Genomic DNA, 25377 nt, shown 5'->3' with positions numbered 1-25377 from the left:
CAAGTTCAACTCTTTTTTTTGATGACTATTGATTATGAATTGAAAAACTGGGAGAGCTCAGATCTTCTAGCTGTTTCAATCATACCCGGGATGTTTAATCCATCATAGCTGGGAGGAGACGGTTTATTCTGCCTTTCCTTGTGGTTCTGAGGGACAGTTCCTATGGTGATTGGGAACTTTATTTTTATGTCTTCTCCATTGCAGAAAGGAAGCGGAACCTTTATCTAAACTCCAACAATAGAAAAGTGATGTAAGAAGAACACGGTCTATTTGTCGAAAATAAAATACTCGAGGTAAAGAGTCTATGAATACCTCAATATAATATATTTATATCTACCGATTATGATTCCCTCTTTCTCTTACGGAAACTTAAAGTCAATTCATAGCTCTAAAGAAACAGACAGGACTAAAATCTACACGCCCCGTTTATCGATTGGTCGAAATCTACAGCGACTTAAGAAAAATCACGGACTGCACGAAATAATCATGATGATGTCAGAATAAAATTCCCAAAGGAGGAGATATGGCTGCTTTTTTTTTAAGCTAATGTTCTAATGTACATTAGGTTAAACAATAATTTAGTGAATTTTACTCACTTTTAACAATCAATTTATTAATTTGCTAAAAGAAAAATGTAAATATGAACAATAAAATTATTTCTTTGATGATTCATGCGGGTCATGAAAGTATAGGATAGTTGCAGAAAAAAATTACATAACCCGCTAACGCAGATTATGCATTTTTTCTGCAATGTCGCCACCGCGACCTTCATATTCCGCATGAATCACCAAATAAAGCATTTTATTGTTTAAATGAATACTTCATATAGTAGGAGAATTTAATAAGTACAGCATTTAGAACTATACCTCGATGTAATACGAGCATTTGATACAGTAGGAGGACCTCAGCAGAGACGTTGGAGGTACAGGGTCTATAGTCAACTTCTGGTTGTTCCATTTCAGCTGCTTGCCCTAAAAACATATCAATCTCTCTACAAATTACAGTTTAATCAGGATTTTTGGAGGTTTGAATCGTTATCCCCTATCATGCATGATCAAAACCGATTATCTACAATACACAATACAAGTATAGCGGATCATAGAGGAGAAGTTTTAGAGGTCTAATTTTAATTAAATTGAATTAAAGAGCATCTATGGTTTAATTTAAAATAAACAAATTTTTCATCCGTACCTTACTTAATTTTGTGCCCACTAGATTCCGAATACATTCTTTAGTTATCTTCTTCTCTCCGTTGCCTTTGAATTCCACTTCCTGTATTAATGCTGCCGAGGGTTGGTCCAGATCTTTGGTTGTTCCATTAGTCACGTCCACTTTTTGTGTAGAAAGGTGAGGTTTCAATTATCTTATTACAGTTATTTGTACCGATTATACACATCATTTAGACATTAAAAATGATATCATAATTCTGTCCCTTATTATCGTTTTTTTTTACTCAAATGCCAAAGTCTTTTGGTGGCCTTATATCTGTTTTGTAAAAAATGGTCATTTTTGGGCACTGAGTCTATTTCTGCACATAGATAGACCAGTGAAGCTGAAAATGAGGATATTTGTGCTCTGAATTTAATTATAAATGTATGAATTCTTTCCGACGCTTATCCATATAGAACAAAAATATGGATTGACATTGACTATATATGTCCCTATATTGAAGAGCTTGAATGTTAAACCACATACATGTTACCAATGCCCACTCTCCTGGACAGTATCCAGAGCGGTCTATACTGGCAGTCAGTTTTATTGCCCCGGCATCCCCGATTCCAAAGGCACGAGAAATCTTCCTTTCTTGACTCTTACTTATTGATTTCTGTTAAAAATAAAAAAAATGAGAGCATTGAAAAAATATATCATGTATACACATGTATATGTGAGTTAACCAAAGATAATAGCTAGATAGTGACAGTAATAGTGGGAAATCTAGTAAAAACAAGTACCGTATATCTCTTCTTTTTTTTGCATGTTACAAAATTTGCGAATATTTGCATTAGTCACTTTGTTAGCGATTTGAAGTTCCTTTATATCTTAAACATTACGGGGTATACTTTTTGTGCATGGTATTTTTCTGCGATGTAGAGAACTGAAAATTAGATCATCGCTTCAATAACCGGATACACAATAATGAAAATATGTCTCATTAATTATTGTCTTACAGCATACAGGGGTTGGTCAATATCCACATTAGCCAAATATGTGAAACACTTGTATTTTACAATGTTGGAATGTGGCATTGGTCTTCCTATTTCAATTTTGATGAACCATCTTGTGGCTCCATGGCGCCCTTCGAAGGAGGAATGCATTTTGTCTTTTGGAATTTGGTAGTTGATAGGGTATTTGTACTTTCCAGGGGCAAGACCATCTCCTGTAATGTATTCAGATTTATCTAATGTTTATATGTAGGTATAATTATGTATTATTGTAAAATCATCAATATTAAAGTTGGCTCGGTTTTGTGGATTTCATTAATTAATACGCCTCGGTCAAAAAAAATTATGAAACTTATATTCAATATTAATGAGAGTAAATCCTTGTAAATGTTTTCTAATGAATGTGTTTAAAAAAGTGCAGCAATCCTATCAAAACAAACCTAAGAAATTGAAATGATTTTGCAGTAGGCTATTGGTGATGCGCATGCAGTACAGAGAGAGAGAGAGAGAGAGAGAGGTAGAGAGAGAGAGAGAGAGAGAGAGAGAGAGAGAGGTGTGCAATTGTAGATAGATACTAGTCCTGTGTTTTTGTTTACAATCATTGTGCTTTATTTACCGTTGACAGGGTGTGAAGTAACTTGTCTGGTGTACAGCTCATGGCTCTTGAACTCATCGTCTTCGAAGTCTTTCCTAGAAAGATTGGTCTCCCTCCACTCAACATAGGTCGCCCCAATCAGGTATGTAGTGATAAAGTTTACCTTAGCCGTAGAATTCACATTAACAAACCATGTCCCCTGAACTTTTTCCCCTGCCAGAAACACCTCTTTGCCCTTCAAGTCAAATGTCACTGAGCTTATGCCCGACATCCTTAGCCTTTATTTGACTTGGTTGTTTTAACTCCTCAAGATTATGATGGTTCGTTGATTCAGTTATCATATTGCGAAACATAACATGTAAACAAGATACGTGATTGTAATATAGAAATATGATGCATAATTGACTGGGCTTATCATGTGAGTCTACATCACCAGTCAAATACTGATAAAACTAGAGTATTTCATAAACCTCCGTCAAGCACCTACCCTGTAGTTAGGGTTAACTGTATGAAGATCATCCCTGCAGGCAGGATTCTATTGCACTCTTTCATGAGAAAAAATAAAAGTCAGGAGCAATGACTATTATTTACTAAATGTTTGTAAATATAACATTTTGATTCAATTTGCAATACGTTATATAAAGTTTGTATAAATTAAGTGGTTGTTAAATATTTGCCGTATGACTGGCAAGTAAATACAACTGTTTTAATAACTTTGGTCGTTCCTCGTGTAGTCGAGTCCCAATCTTTTAAAATACTAGTATATCATCTAGTTCAGCTTTAATTATGATTTTGCTTATCATTCTTCACAAGAACCCTATATCCAAACGGTTACTTCTTTGATTTGCAGTATCTTACTGTACAGTGGTTTTAAATTACTAGTACAGGTACAGGTGTATCTGTAAGCTGGGTTAAAGTTAACAAGTCTATCACTGGCAAATTGCAAAACAAATTTGTTGCTAGTAAAAGTTGTTATAGAAATTTAACAATATATACATCAGGCTTGGGGCGAATTACATTGTAAAGTAATGCATTACATTACCATTACTTCATGAATTTGGGCATTAAATTACCATTACCATTACTTGATTTTCTTGAAGTAATGCATTACATTACCATTACATGAGTAAAGTAATGCATTACCATTACCATTACTTTTTTTTTAAGTAAAGCTAATAAAGAGTTTTTGCAAATGTTTCAAATTTACAACACTCTTTAACATATCTACAGCTTTATGCTTGCGGTATCAGGTTCAAATTCAATGAATAAACAAGAGTCATTCTTTATTTGCTCAATATATAATCATATTGTGGCAATATGAACAACATATTACATAAGTAAAATGATATTTATAGACATTTGGCATAATACAATATCAGATAATTATGAAATAGAGAAACAGGATAACATGCGTAACAAAAAACAATTTATGAAATAATGTTGCTGTTTTTAAAAGCTAAATATAGATATATCCCAAGATTACACAAATCTTTATAATTTTGGACACTTAATTTTATTAATTTATAAACAGATGATTTTTCCCAGTTATATTTCTTAATTTATTTTAATCGTATTTCTTTTTACGGAGGACACTTTAAGACAAAAGATTGCTGTTGCACTTTATGGTCGAAGTTTCAAAGGGTTCATCTTTTAAATGCATCCATCTTCCGGGCTATACTAAATAAATGTTTTGCAGGAGCAGTCAAAGCTTGGACTGGAAAATACTGTTTGACGATCTTTATCTTAGGATATATTAAGTGCAATAATAGATTAAATACATAAATCTTGTATTTTCTATCAGTCCAAACTAATGTAAAGTGTAATTAATATACAGGAGAGAGAGAGAGAGAGAGAGAGACAGAGAGAGAGAGAGAGAGAGAGACAGAGAGACAGAGAGAGAGACAAAAAGAAAGAGAGAGAGAATAAGTAAGATTATTTTCAAATGGGTTATAATATTGGAAGTGATATTGATTTTCATCATGGATGGACAGTGCATTCATTTGACTTTTAAAGGTGCATGTCTGTCTCCTATTCTATTGTGACATATTGCGAAGGGAAGGGGATTGGGGTGTTTAGCACTTCTTATAACAATAGATTGTTTTGATACTTAGATTATCCTGGGGGCATAGTGTGTTGTTGACACATTTCTTATTGAAGTGCAAACTAATTGGAGTAAAGTGTTTAAATGATTAAAAACTCTTAATAACAACACTCTTAAAAATGTTATGAAATTGTGCTGTTATCTTTAGTAATATAAACAATTCAAAAATGAGTTTTAAAAAACCTTTTTTAATAAAACATGTACAATTAAAACATTTTTTCTTAATTAGAATTATTTCTTTCTTCTTTAAAAATAAATTAAATCAAATTTAATTTCAACTATTCATTTATTCATCACATTTTTTAAAGTGAACATGCATAAATATGCATAGTAATGCAAAGTAATGCCATGTAATGCCAGCATTACACTAGATTTTGGAAAGTAATGCATTACATTAGCATTACTTGTAATGCTAATTTTGAGGCATTACACATTACTAGCATTACTTTGAAAACATGTAATGCATTGCAATGCATTACCATTACATTTAGCATTACCCCAAGCCTGATATACATGTATACAGAATGACTAAAAATAGTTATACAGTGTTATGTTTGACCTTTGTTATCTTTACCCTGCTGAAGTGAATGAAGACCCAAAACCCAAACAATACGGGTAATCAATCAACAGTTTGGAATAAAGAAGAATATACATGAACATATTCATTTTTCTGATATATTGTACATTGGAACGCAATGACATTGTTGTTTTACGTGCTATCTAAACTGTTTTGCTTGTTGACAAAGAATTGTAAATGAGATACGACCTCCTTGCCTATGATGTAAAGATCATTTAAGATGTTCATCAAAAACTTAACACGTTTCAACAAAATTTATATTGTTCCTGAATTATAAGAAGGTGTTCTTTCACCACAAATTCCATAAATACAAGTTCAATTTTTTGTACAATATATACCTTTTTGAAGCATTCCACAATTAATGAATCTTTATTTTTTCCTAATCAAATATGGAAAAATAAAATATACAAAGAACAGCAAAACCAACAATTTTTATTACATCAAAATTATTGTTCGAATTGTTTATTTAACAAAAATCCTAAAATGAACCTTTCAAAATACAGTTTTGCTGTAAAAAAAAATGTTTTGAATCACGAATGACAATTGATATTTTTTCATGTCTTTTTTTTTAATGACATATCACAGCATTTTGCTCCAGTCCTTTGCACCAGAAATAATACTGTAGTGTATCACTGATTAGAAGTCCGGCTCTAAGATTTCTCTAGACTGGACGTGGAGGGTGTATACTCAACGACATAAGTTGTCAGGGGGGTATATAAGATGTTGGGGAATTCTAGAGTGTTGCTGCTGTATTCGAAACACGACTTGGGCTTTCTCTGTTCTCTGTAGGTAATGCTGTTTGAAAGATCTGTCACAAGCAAAGAGAAAGGGCATTGCGTGTTGTATTATAAACATATCTTTTATCATTAAGCATTGAATGCTTATTTTTTTTTTGATGTCGTCGGTCCTGTAACACACCAAGCTGTGCAGACAAATTGAATACCGCGCGTTAGCAATTTTAAAAACTCTAATTTAATGCAAATCAATTAAAAAACCAATGTGGCATATATTTAACAATAAACGACGCAATTAACTGTAAACATCTTTTAATTCAATTATCTAAAATTTCACGGTTTGCTGTGTTGGTACCTTGAATGGTGGTTTCAATTTCACAGAGATTCAATTTTTCTGTTATTAAATAATACATGATATTATAAAGAATATTTTTCAAGATTTATGAAAATTCCATTAGTTTTCTGTATCTTTACTAGTAAAGTAACATTAATTTACCCCTTTTATTCGCTACGAGAAAACTTATTTAAATATTCACTATGGTTTAATGTTTGTGGATAATTGTCTTATTGGTGACATGATGAAATGAAAAAAAGCGTAATGTACGTATTGCATATCTACAGTACCCAGGTTTACACTTCTTAAAGAACATTCATTTGTATGATGCTGAATATATCTCTGCCAATTCCTCTTTCCTATTTTTTTTCTATATTCAAAAATTTAATAGAATTATAATATAATACCAACAAAAAAAAGGTTGAATTAATGTGTACATTAATGATAAACAACCAAAGCTGGTGACTAATAAAAGTTGGACGAGCTCAGATCTTGCCAATGATTCAACCATACCTGGGGTATTTAATCCATCATTGCTGGGATGAGGGGGCTGTTCATTCTGCCTTTTCTTGTGGTTCTGAGGCACAGTTCCTATGGTGATTGGGAACCATAACTTAATGTCTTCATTGTAACAAGGAAGGGGAATCTTGATCTAAATCAGACAAATAAGTAAATAAAAAAATTAACAAAAGTATTTCAATAATTTCTATTGTATAAAGTAAGCATTGTAGAATTAATTTTCGAGGACGGGGTCATTTTTCGTAGATTTAGTTGTTAACCCTTACCAATGATTTAATATAAAATCCCCAAAGTTATAAAATACGGTCTTCATTCATTACACACTAAATTACATCCAAATAACCTTTAAAAAATTAAAATTCTATCAAAGTTTGCCACCCTAATTTAAATGATTCCATTGTATACAAGGGATAAACATTTTAAGCTGGATAGCAATATAAAAAAATTATACATACTGTAGATTCCTTATTTTACGCGAGTACTTAATTCCGCGATTCAACGATTTACCATCAAATCGCGAGTACATAAAATCGCGATTGCCGAAATTTTATCAAAGTTTCATGTAGTTTACATGTGTCCCAAAATTAACAGCGAGATTTTAGAATTCGCGAGACGGGCTTCTCGCGATTTTAGGTGGATATTAATTCCTCGCGTTTAATTAGGAATTTACAGTAAATAACTGGTGGTTATTGTATTTTTACAAACTGAAGATGACTCCACACAAGTTTCAGCTTTTCTGGCTGAACAGTTTTAAAAACTCTCATTTTATCTATAAGGAATAAGGAATCATTATTTGAGAATTATGGGATGATAATTTTGGTCGGGGTGTGGTCAAATCCAATTAAGCCCAAAGGGCTCTATGATAGATTGATCATGCTCTGATCGAAACCATCATCTCATAATATACAAAGAATGATTCCCTATTAGTTATAATTATATATTTCTCAGCAATTGTACAATTAAATATTAGAATATTAACATATTTATGAGAATTTCATTTCTTCTAATTATGAAAACCCCGCTTTCGCCCCAACAATACGTCATTTGAATTTGTTGATTGACTCTACAATGCAATAAACGACAAAAAAAATTGATAGACAGATGGACACAAGATCAAAAGTGTAAATAAAGGCTGATTTGAACTTTTGGCTCAGGTAAGCTAAAAGTTTAAATTTTGAAAGGGGTGGGTCCGGACCCCCCCCCCCCCCCCCCCCCCCCAATTGTTCATGTTCATTGTCTACTACAAAAAATATATAAAAACGTATTTAATACATAAAGAGAATATAAGAATAACAGAATCTATAAATACAGTGTACTTTTAAAACGATATGACCACTTGATGCCAAAGGAGAATATATGAAGCAAAGAATCAACAAGATATACACCCGCTTTAATTAATGTGAATATACAAAATAACCAATTGGTACACAAATACACAAATAGCATGCCTAAAGAAAGAGTGTGATTAAAATTTCAAACGTCTGCACAAAATAGTTGCTGAGAAATCGTTGACGAAAATTTGTTTGAAAATTTAGGCTAAAAATGAACAAAGTAGTCATTCAACAGGAAGTTGACGTTTTATTGGTACAAATATAGATCCCACAATATGACATGCCTAAACAAAGAGTATGTGAAAATTTCAAACATCTGCACAAAATAGTTGCTGAGAAATCTTTGACGAAATTTTGTTTAAAAATTATGCCAAAAATAGATAATGTCGTCATTTAATTAACAGAAAGTTGACGTTCGATTAGTACAAAAAATAGGTCCAGCATTGGTACACAAATAGCATGTCTAAAAAAAGAGTGTATTAAAATTTTAAGCACCTACGATAAATTGTTGTTGGGAAATCTTTGATTGAAAAGTTTTAAGCTAAAAATAGACAAATTCGTCATTTAACAGAAAGTTGGCGTCTGATTGGTACAAAAATAAACACCATCATATGGCATGCCTAAACAAAGAGTGGGTTAAAATTTCAAGCATCTGCAATGAATAGTTGCTGAGAAAAATGCGACAGATAATTTTGTTACGGACAAACGAATGGAATGATGAACAGACAAATAGACAGACAGACAGACTCACAAGGATAAAACAGTATACCCCCTTTCTCCTTCAGAGCGGGGGTATAATGAATATATGAACCTCAATGTAATACGAGCACTATATACAGTAGGAGGACCTTGGTAGAGACGTTGGAGGTACAGGGTCTATAGTCAACTTCTGGTTGTTCCATTTCAGCTGCTTGCCCTAAATCAAATTAATCACTCATATGACAAACAATTACAAAAATACACTCAGGTAATTTATATCAAAATAAGTTTTCATTACTAGATTTTATCAATTATATTCCTTTGGAATACAATGTACAAACCTACAGCTTGCAGAGTAACCAGTAATACCAATACTGTAGGAGAACCTCATCAAAGGTGATTTTGGGGGTATGTAATATTACTTACCCGTATATAAATTAAATATCAATATCTATAAAATAACTTCTTTGTCATTTGATGAAACATCTGATCTTTTACTAAAATAAAAAGTCCACCTTCTAATAATGCAACTTTAATTAAGATGTATTAATCTACAAAAAATATTGTTATACAGTAGCAGTTTCAGATAGTTTGTCATTTCTCTAGTAACTCAGTAACCCAATTTTACGGCTCTAAATATTTAACTAGTATTAATTTAAAAACCTTGCTTTTATTACTTCACTTTAAACAAATTATTATTTTTATCTGTACTATACCTGTTTTAATTTTGTGCCCCCAAGTTTCCTTATACATGCTTTAGTTATCCTCTCCTCCCCGTTGCCTTTGAATTCCACTTCCTGTATTAATGCTGCCGAGGGTTCATCCAGATCTTCTTTTGTTTCATTAATAGCTTCCACTTTTTGTATAGATCGAGAAACCAAAGAAAGTTCCAATTATCTAGATATATTTATACATTGACATCATGCATATCGTTTTGACCATGAGAAACATGTTATACATTGAATCATAAGCCTGTACAAACTGGTCGATAGAGTTTCTCAGGTTCATTTTCAATTAACTAATTTAAAAAATGACCACTTTACTACCTGTAGTTCTAAAAAAAAAAAAGATTTGCTTACTTTAAAAAGCAGGAATATTACATATAAAATGTTAAGTTAATCTTAGTTTAATATGTTAAATTAACCTCTGATACTATTATTGCCCCATGTACATTGTAAAATCACGTGTGGGTAAATTGGTATAACCTCTACACTTTGCAGAACTTTATCCCATATGAGATAATGCATTTATTCAATATGGAATAAGTGCACCTCGTGAAAATACTATATCGATAGAACTATTTTAATACATTAGGAAAAAAAACTTGACTTCAAATTATGTAATACAAAGTAAATTCAATAAAAGATCAAATAGTGTGATATCATTTACGAGCGCAACAGAATAGTGAGGGTATCGGGTAAATATTAGGTCCCATATGTGTTACAATGAGTTTTTACATTTCGCATTTTCACCAATGATTTTTTTTTTTTGCTTCATGAAAGAGAAGACATTCATGATTGCAAAACGGACGCTCGATAAACATGTACTGTTTCATGTACCTTGCTGCGTCAATATAGTATTTAAACCATAGAAAAGGGTATTAGGAATATCCTTGCTTTTATCAACGATACCCAGATTAAAAGTGTTTTGGATAACCTAACATGGAAATTAATTTTTAGCTTACCTGGGCTGAAAGCTAGAGTGAGCTTTTCTGATCACATTTTGTCTGCCGTCCGTTTGCCCGTCCGTCCAAAATTTTCATATTGCCACCTTTTTCTCCAGAACCATTGGGCCAATTTTAACCAAACGTGGCTTAAAGCATTATTGGGTAAAGGGTACTAGTATTCAAGTTTAATATAATAAAGGGCCTAGCACTCATAACCCAATGGGCGGTTGAATTTCAACATACAAATATATAAAGAAAAAAATCGTCAAAAATGTAAAACGTTTACACACAGATAGACAAACAGACTGACGGCAAAGAAAGCTTTCAGCTCAGGTGAGCTAAAAGAAACCTGGAGAGTGTCAGTATTTTGACTATATATATTACATTGAATACTTCATGGCTTTCTATTAATATTCTTTTAAGTAATAAAAATTAACATCATCATTTCAGATTAAATAAAAATCATAATTATTACTCACAAGGACAGCAATTTGAAGAGAAAGAACTAATAAGCATTGGAATCTCCATACAAAGATTTCTGATCGCATTTTCATTTTCCTTTTTTCATTTAAAAAAAAAAAATATATGTCCTGTTAACAATACTTTGTTATGTTTCAATGATTTCAAATAATAAAAAAACCACTTTGTTTTGCAATTTTGCCAAGCCCCTGACAATTTAGGTAAAACATGTACACGAGTGCACTCTATAGAGAGGGTCCTTAAAGTATATACATAATGTCAGTTTGGTTTTCCTACAAATACTTGAAAGAGATAAATGCTTATGGCCTACATCAGTAGTTTTTTGCTTCCTTCAAACAACCGAGTCTTTAAGTGGTTTTGCACATGAAGATATTCATGTTGAAAATTACTTTTGGACAACTAGGATATTTAACTGCAGAATGATAGACCACGTCTGAAAAGAGCCATAAGGTAATCTGAAATGACTCCCTTCTGGCTCTTATTTAATTGAAATTAAATCTAGTATTGACATTGGACCATTTTTTTCTGTTTGAATGTTAAACCACTTACATGTGATCAATACACATTCTCCTGGACAGTATCCAGAACGGTCTATACTGGCAGTCAGTTTTACTGACCCAGCATCCCCTACTCCAAAGGCATGGGTAATTGTCCTCTCTTGTCTTTTAGTCGTTGATTTCTTTTAAAAAGGAAAATAGTACGTTATATATACAATGTAAACAAGTGTATGCGAGTAAACTGAAGATCCATGATGGTAATAGTGAGTTTCCTACAGGATTTACCGAACATAAATAGTTGGATGTCTTACAGCGTACAGGGGTAGATCAATATCCACAATGGTCAGATATGTAAAACACTTGTATTTGACAATATTGGAACATGGCATCGGTCTTCCTATTTCAATTTTGATGAACCATCTTGTGGCCCCATGGTGCCCTTCGAAAGAGGAATGCATGTTGTCTTTTGGAATGTAGTAGTCAAATGGGTACTTGTAATACCCAGGGGCAAGTTGCTTTCCATTTCCTGTAAGGTACTCAGATCATTTATTTAAAGTGATAGGTAGGTATAGATAAGTATGTAAAATTATTGAGATAACATCAAAATTACCGATGTTTCAGTGTCTGTGTATTTGTTGGTACATGTACAAATATTGCAAATTACAACAAATTATATAGTTTGCTTTTTTTCAGTATATCTGTATATTCATGAAGTAACTCCTTGGAATTATGTGTCTCTTAGTCAGTTAAACAGTGTGACAAATAAACAAAATTTGCCTAGCTTAACAATAATTCAAATACAAGTAATTACACAGCATGTTACTAGTGATACATCAATATTAGAGAGAGAGAGAGATGCCATTGAGTTTCTCCTGTAAGGTTGTTGTTTGGGTTTGTTTACCGTTGACAGGGTGTGAAGTAACTTGTCTGGTGTACAGCTCATGGGTCTTGAACTCATCGTCTTTGTAGTCTCTCCTTAAATAATTGGTCTCCCTCCACTCAACATAGGTCGCCCCAATCAGGTATGTAGTGATAAAGTTTACCTTTACCGGTGCTGCAGAATTCACATTAACAAACCAAGTCCCTTGTACACGTTCTCCTGCCAGAAACACATTTTTACCCTTCAATTCTAGTGTCACCTCTATGCCGGACATCCTTTTTTGGAATTTGACTTGGGTGTTTTCACTACTCACAATGCTTCTTTAATTTATATGCAACTTTATATAAACATAGTTATTCCACCGTGAAATAATACATGTAAATAAAATAGGGAAGTTGAATTTTTATACAGAAGTATGATGCACACTTGACTGGACTTTTCAAGTGAGTCTTCATCACTACAGACAAGTACTTATAAAACTAGAATATTTTATAGACTTCCTCGTACATGTGATAATTCTATTATGAAGATTAATTTTAAGAATACCGCTGCAAGCAAGAAGTTTGCATCAGGTATTTTTCGTCACTCTGCTAAGAAATAGCATAACAAGTGAAAAGCTGTCAATGTGACAGCAAATCAGGTTTTCTTTTATGTGAACTGTATCTATAATCCATGTCATCCCCTATCCAGTGAAATGGAGTACCCTATATGCAATATTTTGCCAAAAAATGACTAAGTTCAAAAGCTGGTATTTTTTTCATGAATAATCAGAAATCAAAATCCTTGCATTATGCACATCTCTAATATATGTACAATTGATCTGCAAAAGAACAACTCCCTATTTTGAAAACTGTAGGAGGAGTTCTCAGTACAATGAGGGTGCCCTATATGCAATATTTTGCCAAAAAATGACCAAGTTCAAAAGCTGGTATTTTTTTCATATTTTATCTAAAATCAAAATCCTAGCAATATGCACACCTCTTATATAAGTGCAATTGATCTGCAAAAGAACAACTTCCTATCTTGAAAACTGTAGGAGGAGTTATCCGTACAATGAGGGTACCCTATATGCAATATTTTGCCAAAAAATGACTAAGTTCAAAAGCTGGTGTTTTTTTCATAAATTATCAGAAATCAAAATCCTAGCAATATGCATACCTCTAATATATGTACAATTGATCTGCAAAAGAACAACTTTGTATCTTGAGAACTGTAGGAGGAGTTATCCGTACAATGAGGGTACCCTAGTATATGCAATATTTTGCCAAAAAATGACTAAGTTCAAAAGCTGGAATTTTTTTCATAAATTATCGGAAATCTAAATCCTAGCAATATGCACACCTCTGATATATGTACAATTGATCTGCAAAATAACAACTTTGTATCTTGAAAACTGTAGGAGGAGTTATCCGTTCAATGAGGGTACCCTTTTGGCAGCCGCCCGCCATTTTCACCATTTTAATAATCGGATTTTTCTGTGGAAAACCCGATCAAAAATCAATGTCAGTGCAGTAATCCACTTTTTAAAATCTTACTTTTTTTTTAATTTACAGATTTTGGGGTTACAGGTTTAAGACGTATTATTTTAAAAAGAATCACTAATGATCAGAATTTTATCTACGAGTAGATTTAATATTCAACATTTAAGATAAAACAATCAACAGTATTTTTTTTTTTTTAATTTCATATTGACAAAACAAATTACAACAATATACAAATGAATTTCATAAAAAAGAGCACTGTTTATCAATTATATAATTATCAACAATGCACATTAATGGCATTTCATTACTTTGACATCATGTTTTTTTTTTGTGGCAATATGTTTCATAAATTCTTACAAACCAACAAAAAATGCATCAACATTTCAAAAAAATATTATAACTGTACATACTATTATCAATGATAAAAATGTTGCATTGATCAAAGCCTTATGATAACTAAGAGAAGCACTTTGTTAAATGTATAAATGAATAGTAAAGGTGAAAGTGGGTATCCCTGTATCAGCTATGTAAATACAAATGTAAATACAAATTAATACACAAACCATCTATAGACAATTCAGATCATTTCTCAGTTTTAATCTTGACAATTTCATCTTATATAAATTCAAAAGGTTTTTCCCCAAATCCTTTAAACATTAAAGTAAACAATGCACATTATAAATTTACTGGTATTTTTAACTTTTAACATTAATTGACAAATGGAAAGCTAAGAGAAGAATTTTATATGTCACACACTCACACAAACATTCACAAAACAAACAACGAATCTGAACATGGGATCTTCTTTTCAAAAATAAGTGCTCATGTACACACCAAAGCAGCAAAATTAATTTCAATACTGTCTTAGAAGTATGTCACAACCTTGGAATTTGCCCTTCAGAGAATGCACAGAAAATATCGTAATGGGTAAAAATTCACAATAAATTACAAGACAGTCTACAAAGTGCAGACTATCGTGAATTCTATAACGTGATGGATTGATCATTTAAATATGACAATTAATTGAATGCAATATATAATATAAAAATATCAGTTCATAATAACAAAAATGGATATTCATAACTACATGATACCATGCAAAACATTATGCAGCTCAGTGAAAGATTTATATACAGCATTATGCAAACTGAAAGTGGGTGACTGATGACGGAAAAAAAATCAAAATGAAAACTGCTTGGCAGTCATAATTCATTGTATATACTAAATTTGTTTGATCACTTTCTACATGTTTACCCCTAGCTTCTACTCAAGCTACAACGGATCTTATATATCATTCTACACGTTACAAAACCATTAAGTTCTACACATGTTACAAAACCACTACAGATCGTTTCAATACCCTTCTAGATTCCTAACAGTTTTTCTGTATATTACATACAATGAAATATGCAGAGAAAAAGGTAAGAAAAAAAATGAGAGAAAAAATATAAATAGATGAAATATGTCTTGCTTTGCAAGTAATGAAATCAATAGCAATAATAATCTACATTATACAATTTACCATGCATGATTTATGAAGATTTGAACACTATCATAGGGTAAATACATGTATATTTTCATGGAGGATGATAGCATATAGTCTAACAAAGTTAATTCTAAATCAGTTCCGAGTTTTTAAATTTCATTTTTAATGCAAGCTTCATCCACAAAAATAAAAAGCCTAGCCTAAATAAATATTTCATCTTTTTGTTAACATTAGCTTAATCAAGGATAAGAAAAAAAACCTTTCTGCCTATGAAAGCACTGCCCCTATTCCCAAATGTGAAAAACAAAAATTCTCAAAATTAATGGATAAATAGAGACATATAAAATGAACCTGTATGAATGACGCCTGTTCTTGATAAAACGGATATGTACGTGTCATGATGCTTATCTACCTCCTTCCTCTTCGCAACCTCCTGCTTTTGATTTCGTCCATGTTATCAGTAAATACCATCATCAAACTTAACACAGTTTGTCTTATCAAACTCTTTGCTAAGTAAATTGACATGTTTTTCCTCATCACTTAGCCTGGAGACAGCCAATAAATCGGCATTCCATGATTGCTGGGGGTTAGCCGGTTTCTCGGCGGTCTCGTAGCCCAGCAGTTTGACCTGCACGGGTTGTATGTTTTCCAGGTCTGCACCTTTCGGCGAATACTTCTTGCTTCCAGATCTCTTTCTCCCGAATTTGAAGACAAAGTAAAACACAAACAGGAGAAGGAGGATAATCACCATGACTGCCAGGACACAGATAATGGTGGTGGTGGCCTCATCATTGCTCCCCACAGGATCTGAATCAAACCATGGACACTTTGAATCATTCTAGCGACAAATTTTCTTTCAACTTTTCAAACTTCTAGATTTATAAAGTCTGCTAAATTCTTGTACCTTTGATTTGAGTTTCCTTTTTTTTTTTTAATTTACAGTTGATTTGAAAATTACTAAAGTCTCCATAAGTAATTTCGCTTCCTCAATTTAATCTACCAGTACTTAGATTTAATTTTTTTAATAAAATTTTGCCCAAATTTGGGTTTTATAACTTTCAATTTTATTGCCTTTGACAAAACTTATTTTACCTCTTTTTGCCTCCACTTGGACAATTACAGAAGGATCAGGTTTTGGCAAAGTTCTGACCTCGACTGTTGTTTCTTCATCTGCAAAATGTATCATATCTTTAATATTTTTTTTCCAAACTGGTAAAAAGTTCTATTACTTTTTTTTATATAATTGATTTTTCAGAGGAAAAAAAAAGTTATAAAACTGCAAGTCATAGCTAGCAGAACTTCCGACCTCTTTTATCATTAGTACATGTAGAAATGTACAGTACTCAAAAACTGATGCAAAAGTATATATATATTTTTGTAAATCTTCTCTTACCCACACACACTGGACAGCACTTCCCAGGAACCTTGGACATAAATTTACAGTTGATGGGGGGACATGGGAGATCAGCACACATGGTTTTACCATCAACACAGTAACACTTTGTACAGTTGTTCTGCAGCCATTGCTCCCCCAAAGCATAGGTCACACCTCTGTCCATACAAACCTTCTGATGGCTGAAGTCTGAAATAAAGGAGTTGTCTCTCTTATATTATTGCTCTCTTTTTAATAAGCAGTACCTTGTACATTGTACAATATTAATAGAATGAAACTATTTTAACTTATTATATTTGACAACAAATAAGCAGCAATAAAGCTTGCATTACCATGTGATTTGGTTTCAAGATACATCTGGATTATACAAGAAAGCATTGATTACCGAGACAAGTGGGACAGCAGCTTCCCTTGCGTAGGACTGACTTGGAGCAGGTGACTGTGGGGCACACCTGGGAAAAGCAGTGGACCTGACCATTGCGACAGGTACAGCTCTGACAGGGGTTGGTCTTCCACATATCCCCATCATTGTACAGGTACCCCCCAGTCTCCGACCGACAGGTACGCTTCTGAGGCAGGTGAATAGGTATCAGGTCCAAAGATTTGTCCTCTTCTGAAATAAAGTTTGAATTTTTCTTACTAGAATTCTCTCTCTCTCTCTCTCTCTCTCTCTCTCTCTCTTTCTCTCTCTCTCTCTCCACATTAATAATTAAGTTGGAGGTTTCCATCTCACATGTCATGTGAATGTGACTGATAGTAGGCCGCAAATAGTAATTCTTTAATACCTAAAGAAGTCTTAAAATTCTAAAATTAAAATTTTGTGCAGTTGGAACCATATCTTAAAGCTTTAGTGTCAACAGTCAATGCCCTGAGAAAAAGCAGGGAAAAGACTGTCGTCTCCTCACTGTTTGTTTGTCTGGTATTAAGAGTAAAAGAATTGCAAGTTTCATTCATAGACTCCGCACAAGTTGCTGTGATTTATGGGATTCAAATAAAGGGACTTTTCTACACTAAATTTATAAAATCAATATCAAGTGTTGTCATAAATCTGACTGAGAAAAGAGAACCATTATATCACAACACCTGTTGGAGTTTACAGGCTTTATATTGGTCAATCTTACCATTGTACAGTAGTCAAATTAAGTTTAAAAAGATTTTATTAGAGAACCCTGTGAAGCAGTTGGAAAGGCACTTTCTTTCCTAACCAAGCAAACAGTACAATATCCGTAGACATAAACAATTTAATAAGTATTGTGGATACCAAAATGTCCCCAACAACTCTAGCAACATGACAAAAGATGTTAGAATGATTTTATAAAGCCTGACCTTTGCAGACTGGACAGCACGAGTTTGGAAGGATTGTGGGATAGCTACAGAGCACCGGGGGACAGGCGTGGGTCTCACAGAGAATGCTGCCATTGTGACAGATACACTGGGTACAGTTGTCTAGGTGCCATGTCTCCCCCTCCACAAAGTAACGCCCATCCAACGACTTGCACATCTCATGGGTCCCTTTAGACTGCGGCAGTATTACGTTTCCTGCAAAAGAGAAAAGTGAAGTTTATTGTAAAACTCATAGAAGAAGAAGAAATGTAATTTAGGTGGGATCCTCAATGATTTCTATACTGTGGTCATAGAGATCTGGCATGATAAGAGAATCACAAAATATATATGGTTCATAATGACCAAAATCGGACATCATTTTCATTCATTGATTCATAATTATTCGTGAATCAAAGAAATTTTACTCCTTGTTCGCATTCAGAATATGATCCTAAAATGGCTATAAATGAGAACTGTATAAAGAAGTACTGTACAGGTCTTGATTGAATTTTAAAAACAAGCAGTACTGCTCACCAGGACAGGAGGGGCAGCAATCGCCCAGTCTGAACACAGGGGTGCTACAATAGGGTCTGGGGCACGATATGAGGGCACACATCTCCTGACCCCCATAACAGTAACAAAGGCGACATCCGTCATGCCAGGAGTCCCCATCCTCATGTAGCTGACCATCCACAGACAAACAGGTGTTCCTGGATTCTGTTGTAGGGGGTGTGATATCATATCTACTGCTATCTGTAATAAACATGCACATATGCATACAGAAATAGTTCAAATAACATCAAAAATGACTCCTCACAAAATCAAAGTTTGTTAGAGTCTGACTGCAAAGGTGCACTTTGTACCAATATCAAAGACCTAAAAACTTTTGTTGCAGAAACTCATCAAATCCAACATCAAGCTAAGATACAATAACAACTTTTTTACAACTTAGTAAATGTAATTGAACCTTATAAGGTCTGTTCATTAACGCCATATATGCTACTCCAGTTGCCCTATTCAATTAACTTTTCCTCAAACCTCTGCCAAAAAAGTGGGCAACTTCAAGGTCTTTCATTCATCCCCAATCCAACTCCAAATAAATCACAGCAAAGAACCAATTATCATATTAGTAGCACAGAAGTGCCATGAATAGACAGATTAATTGTGGGGATATTTAATGATGTGTTTACATGTTCCTTGTTAATGCTGTGTAAATAAACATCATGCCAACTTTTGGCCAAGTTAAATGTTTATTAACTTCACTGTTCTGGCACCTGAATGCTTTCCATGTATAGCCTTTTAGGTCAGGCAGTCAGAGCTGGAGAAAATTAATCCCTTCTCACGAAAGTGCTAATTTTCTAGCCTTCCATCATTAACTGAAGTAAAATGATCAAATCAAAGGGTGGGGTTAATCTCCTGTTGCCAAATGTCACTTGCTGAGAGCATGTACAGGGGAAATAAATGATCATCACCAGCAAAGCACTGAAAAAATGTGTCAGGATTTTTATCAAATTCAATCCTTGAGAATTGTTAATTAGTTCAATTACTAGGTTTCTTGGTAAGACACATGTAGTAAATAGGAACGTAAGAGTTTGGGGTCTCTTGCAATTGCTCCATTCATGATTCACTTGGCCGATATCAAAGGCCACGTGCACTTCGTAAATGTTTTGATCGTACCCTTGTTGCCCCGATACAGAAATGTTTAACCTTGCAATGATAATTTTCTAAGCTTACCTCATGTTCGTTTTCTATGTAAAGGTCCCCAAAATGAAATTCCATATTCGATTTTTAGTTGTTTATGACACAACAGAACGTAATTGAGAGGACCTAAATCTTTTTTTTTTCTTTTTTAAACCAAACATTTTAATAAATCTCTTTTGAAAAAACATGGAGGTTATACACCAAGGAATCTTGTCCTGAGAGGACCTATTAAAACAGCATGTCATCCCATTTTGCCCGTAACCTCTAATAAGGAGGTTAAATAACTACACATAAGGATGTTGCATAGGAACAAACATTTCCATTCAGTGTATTATATTTTTAAAACTTTAAATATTCTCCTTTTATGTAGAGTAGGGCGGTGAATGGGTACATTTTACCAAACATGTACCCAAGTCCAAGGGTATTTCATCAAATCTTATGAAAAGAAAAATTCCATAACTGTCAATATTTCCCATTTGACAGACAAAGAGGCCCAAGAGGAACTAAAAATGTATTTTGATAATTATTCATTTTTTGACATGATCTTTTCCCCCCCTTGCATCATTGCCTTGTGCAACGCCCACAGCACCAAGGACATTCATATTATCCAAACATTAATATTAAACTAGCAGATGCCTGCTTTTACCTATCAGAGAGGGGTCAAGTGTCAGAGGAGAGAGCGTAAATAGCACCTGTCTGTCGCACCAATTTTGCTTACGTCTCTAACAAACACTTACATAAAAATCAACAGCCATGGCGGGGACACTGCACACGCCTTGTGCGTTTTCACATTTGTCACATCTCTTCTAGAGTTTTTTCACCCCTCCTTATAGTACAGGCCATTTATTGTTCTATCCTAATGTTGGTTTTACAAGTATTTCAACAAATACTTTACATGTGTTTTATGGGGCTCTAATCTCATTTGGAAACATTTTTTTTTCTCTGTGCCAAAAGTTTTCTTTTATGTTTGATGACCCTCAAATAGATTTAAGAAAGCATGAATCCCAGAACTTTGACCCTGCTTGACAGAATTTTTTGCATATGTGTTGAATGTATCTTATGTAAAGATAAATGCTGATGACTTATGTCCCTTTCTTGAACAAACACCTGAGCAGAACCATTCATTACACTGGGCAACTGCACCCATAACTTTTTTATGAGAATGCATTTATTATAAAATTCTTGATTAATGAGGATTTCCTCTACTTTGTCCTCAACAATCTTTTAAACATTACAATTTTTGCGTCAGAAAAAATTAATTGCAGTAACAACTGTCGGCAATATATCAAAATTAGTAGTGTAATTCTTACACTCAATAAAATTCAAACAGCACTTTATTTTGTAACCACATCATATCAGTTAAAGCATTCATTCAACCACAAGTTTCAATACTAAGTTCATGAAATTTTATACTATTTCAAAAACATTGCAAGATACAGCACATTCAACTACTCTTCATCATTTCAGTTTACAGTACATACCTTTACATTTACAGAGTTTACAGCCCTGTCGATTTACGCTGTAACCATGGACACACTTCTTGCTGCAGGAGAATGTTGGACACTTGATACAGCTACACTTGTGGCAGCCATTGCGAGACACTTTAAGACCATATGTGCACTGTTTTTTACAGTCCTCCATTGACGGACAGACGGGGTGGGGATTGGCACACTCACAGATTTCTACTCCTTCTTCGTTCATCTTATACCCTTCCTTACAGTCCAAGTAACAGTTGGCTGAAATACACAAAGGGATTCAAATATCAACCCTCAGAGACATCCCCACTTTGAAAATCTACCTCTGCATGTTTATCTACTACTGTACATATACATCTCATTTCCTTATTTTTTTAAATTCAGGTACATCAATCAAATGAGTTTAAATACATGTTGATACCCTATATTTTTTTTTTTTGGTCAGTCGTGTCAGTTTTATTATTTTAAATTTGTTGCACTCTTTTAAGGCAAAGAGAACACTTACTATATAGTAAGTGACATACCATAGCTATGGAGAACTTCACAGAGAATACTATTAAGGTACAAGACAAAGACACACTGTAACAGTACATGTAATATCAACAATCATCTATAATAGTAATCACCAGGTTTGCATTTGCACATGTAGCATCCATCCTTGGTGAACTGGAGGCCGTTAGGACATAACAGGGAGCACTTGTGTAGGTCTGGACACTGTTCTGGCTGTCGGAAAGACTCATCTTCTGGAAAAAAAAAAAGAAAAGCTGATCATCCTTTGCAGAGTTCACAAATGCTGATGTTATGCAATAGATACAGATCAAGATTGATCACAACAACTGTGTAAAAGCCATTTCTTTCGCAAAAATCTATTCTTATTTCATTATAAAAATGGACTTCATTTTCACAGTAAGTTCCCTCTCTGTGTAGGTAACATATGAATACATGTGTACTTATAATAATTAACAAACAAGTGAATTTTTATGCATATTTAAAGAGGTTTTCTCAACCCCCGAAAAAATGGTGTGGGGTGGGGGTACATTCTCATCTTTGTGTGGGTGATAATGAAGGTCTGCCTCTGCATTAATTCCGCAAAAATTAATAAAACCTATATATCTATAATGTGCTTTTTCTCTCTGGAAAGAAAACGGTCTCCATTTAATTGGACAACAAATCCATTGCACAAACATTTGCAAATAACAATTTGTTCAAATGAAATAAAACTGAAACCATTTATCGAATTAAGCAAACCATTCATCCATTGTGGACGTTATATACACACAAAATTTAATAGTGCACAAGCAAATTACTGGATTATCAACTCATTCAGATGAAAGGCAGCCAAAATACACACTCAAAGTGGAACCTATTTTCTTTTACATCATGAAAATTCACTGTTGACTTATCATTAATACTGATTTAAAGAAGCACAAGCGAAGTAACTGCATGAAAAGACACATACATCATATAAAAACAGACACCTTTTTCTTCCATTTCATTATTTTTCTGTAAAAGTTTTTATGCCCCAACAGTCAACAGATTTTCCAATTATTACCCTTCTTAACATGGTTTGACCAGAAACACCCATTTATTAATGGTATAACTCTTGCATGAAATGGAAATATAGGTCTATATAAGCAAACTTGAAAGCAGATAGCCATTTAAAAAAGAGGTCTTCTTGACAAATGACATAATGAAAACACCCACATGTAATGAAAACTCCCACATATTTTCTGTAAATAACATTGAATATAGCCGTTATTTTATGACCGATGGGCAGCTCATTTCCACCTTTTCAGGTAAAAAACAAACCTCATAAATGTCAGGTGCAGAACTGCTTAACTTTGCACACACCTATGCAAACATATTCCAATTTACGGAATAAATTTTAAATACAATTAAAAATGAAATGGCATTATGACTTTAAATATAGTGACTGATGAAATACAGCACCGCATTAATTGTTCCCATAATACATGTACTTACACTGAGATATATTGACAAATGATGATAAATGATTCAAATATGCATATAAAAATCAACAAAATGTCTACATGCGTATTTTAAACTCCAAGATTAAATTTTTGAATACTGCTGTGCATTGTGAAAGGTCTTGATCATGGAGGAAGAGAATATTCCCATGACAGCTACCAATACAAACTCGCACTGCCCTGTAAAATGAATTGTTCTTTTTTTTTCTTTATGCTGTGCATCAAGTAGATCAGATTGCCTAGATTCCAAACATTTCAACTCCTCTCATTGTGTCATGTAAAGGAGGGTCTGAACTGGGCAGATATTGGCTCATATGTCTGTGTACCGATACAAAGCTAAATACATCCACCCAACACTCCATAACCTTGCACAATCAAATAGCTAGGCGTGGTTGGCAATTGGAATTATTTAGCTTGTTGTTGAGGGCTCTATTCCAGGAGGAGATTAAGAATCAATTCAGTTTTTTATTGTTTTGCCGTCTACAGCTGGGATCAACAGTCAAGAATGCACAATCAATTACATTTTCTTTCGATCTACAAATGTAACCAATGTCAACTATGTCTTCAATCTGGGAGAATATTTAAATAACTGTGTGCTTGTGCACAATAATGATTTAGTACCAAATAAGAACATATGGTATGTTAAAAATTCAATGTACTTTTGTGGCTAAAGAATGCTCGATCATCAAAATTATTTCTGATAGGTCAAAATGAAAATGTGGATATTTTCATGGTATCAATTTAAATTACTCTGATTTTTTCAATCGGTTTTTAAAGTGGTGATATTCTACAAACTATACAGTGTGGACTACTTTCAAAACTACGTCCCAAGAGATAAAAGTCATAATAAAAGTTATATGACAAACCCCCATACAGTTTTTCAAGTAATTTACACTAACTTTTCATAAGGAGAACCATCTTGAAGACCTGAGGCTCTTGATGTAGATAACTACAAAAACTTGGTCTGATTTTTTTTTTCCTCAGATCAGACCAAAACAAAGAGCAACCATTCTGACCATCTAAGGGATTTGGGTGGGTTCGTCCTTCAATAGATGGTCAGAGACTGTCAGACTGATGATAGCTAGGGGTATGACAGATGGAGGTCAAACACTGACCACAATATACCCACCATCACAGACTGGACAGCACTGTCCTGGGACTTTCCTGGGATTGGAACACCTGGTTTCACACAGCATGGACTTGCATTCTGCCTTCCCATTGATACACGTGCATATTGTGCAGTCATTCTCTGGCCAAGTGGCGTTGTTGTGTACAATATCTCCAGACCTCGTCATACAACCTGAAACAAAGTAAAAATGAACAAATTGGTATGGAAAACATGTGATTATACTAAAATCAAACCTTAAAGTACGGTATCACTTTGTCACTAGGATTTATCAGTGAGTTATTACTTCTTATACTGTGGAATCATTTTTATTCATTGGGGTCAATATTCGTGGGTAGCCAAAATTTTCCTGGTTTGTAGGGAAGTTATTTCATGGTAGTGTAATCGGGGTAAATTTAGTAAATATTAAACAAATAATTGTTTGTGGGGATGTAAATGTAGGCAAGGGTTACCCACAAGCCATGGACATTGGTCCCCCATGAACAACGATGATTCTACAGTATACACTGCATGTCCAAAGAGCAAAAAAACTTGCCAATGAAGAGCAAAAACTTACTACTGGTTTCAATTATTTATATATACTACAATACTTTTTATTACTTACAGTCTAAAGAGGGTTGCTTTTTGTCTTATAGTACATGATACCATTAAGTATGGAGGAAGTTTAAAACAAGAGGTTTTTTAACAATTCCATTTAAAAGCATTAAGCCCCAACATTTCATCTTGTAGAATCAGTATCATATCCCTTTATCTATCCTTTCTGCCTACAAACAGAATCAGCGAGTTCTGAAGTGCTTTGTTGTGGAACTCCGAGACGATTGAAGTA

At 33.6% G+C, this 25377-nt stretch overlaps 3 protein-coding genes across 4 annotated transcripts in view; all 3 read right to left on the bottom strand.

Annotated features, from left to right (window-relative positions):
- Positions 1-3082, bottom strand: part of LOC105346773 (arrestin domain-containing protein 3) — a 7717-nt gene extending 4635 nt beyond the window's left edge. Inside the window, exons 1-6 of the mRNA XM_034470529.2 lie at positions 2779-3082; positions 2169-2377; positions 1696-1825; positions 1192-1331; positions 867-971; positions 86-224 (exon numbers count right to left, since the gene is read on the bottom strand). Of these exons, the coding sequence (XP_034326420.2) occupies positions 86-224; positions 867-971; positions 1192-1331; positions 1696-1825; positions 2169-2377; positions 2779-3028 (973 nt within the window). The 5' untranslated portion in view covers positions 3029-3082. The remainder of the gene's footprint in view (positions 1-85; positions 225-866; positions 972-1191; positions 1332-1695; positions 1826-2168; positions 2378-2778) is intronic.
- A 945-nt stretch (positions 3083-4027) lies between these two features.
- Positions 4028-12999, bottom strand: LOC136269526 (arrestin domain-containing protein 3-like). The gene is made up of 6 exons (XM_066087808.1): positions 12597-12999; positions 12007-12221; positions 11748-11877; positions 9769-9908; positions 7017-7155; positions 4028-6243 (listed from the first exon to the last, which is right to left on the bottom strand). The coding sequence occupies exons 1-6, from the start codon at positions 12847-12849 to the stop codon at positions 6086-6088; spliced, it is 1035 nt and encodes a 344-aa protein (XP_065943880.1). The 5' UTR covers positions 12850-12999; the 3' UTR covers positions 4028-6085.
- Positions 13000-14234: 1235 nt separating this feature from the next.
- LOC105346783 (cysteine-rich motor neuron 1 protein) overlaps positions 14235-25377 on the bottom strand; it is a 40259-nt gene continuing 29116 nt past the window's right edge. The window contains exons 6-14 of one of the 2 annotated variants that reach the window (XM_034470532.2): positions 24555-24725; positions 22064-22177; positions 21444-21698; positions 18796-19014; positions 18265-18477; positions 17324-17551; positions 16939-17127; positions 16638-16715; positions 14235-16352 (exon numbers count right to left, since the gene is read on the bottom strand). In XM_034470532.2, the coding sequence (XP_034326423.2) occupies positions 16003-16352; positions 16638-16715; positions 16939-17127; positions 17324-17551; positions 18265-18477; positions 18796-19014; positions 21444-21698; positions 22064-22177; positions 24555-24725 (1817 nt within the window). In that variant the 3' untranslated portion in view covers positions 14235-16002. Of the gene's footprint in view, positions 16353-16637; positions 16716-16938; positions 17128-17323; positions 17552-18264; positions 18478-18795; positions 19015-21443; positions 21699-22063; positions 22181-24554; positions 24726-25377 lie in introns of both variants that reach the window. The other variant, XM_034470531.2, reaches the window with a different exon arrangement.

Source organism: Magallana gigas, chromosome 6, assembly GCF_963853765.1.
Source record: "Magallana gigas chromosome 6, xbMagGiga1.1, whole genome shotgun sequence".
NCBI classification, from domain to species: Eukaryota; Metazoa; Mollusca; class Bivalvia; order Ostreida; family Ostreidae; genus Magallana; species Magallana gigas.
This window is presented reverse-complemented; position numbering and strand designations above follow the sequence as displayed.

Coding starts and splice junctions, on each gene's coding strand:
- LOC136269526 (XM_066087808.1), bottom strand. CDS start 12,849: ATGTCCGGCATAGAGGTGACACTAGAATTGAAGGGTAAAAATGTGTTT. Junction 11,878..12,006: donor TTGATCTACCCCTGTACGCT/GTAAGACATCCA, acceptor CCTTTTTAAAAG/AAATCAACGACTAAAAGACA. Junction 7,156..9,768: donor GGGGCACAAAATTAAAACAG/GTATAGTACAGA, acceptor TGTCTGATTTAG/ATCAAGATTCCCCTTCCTTG.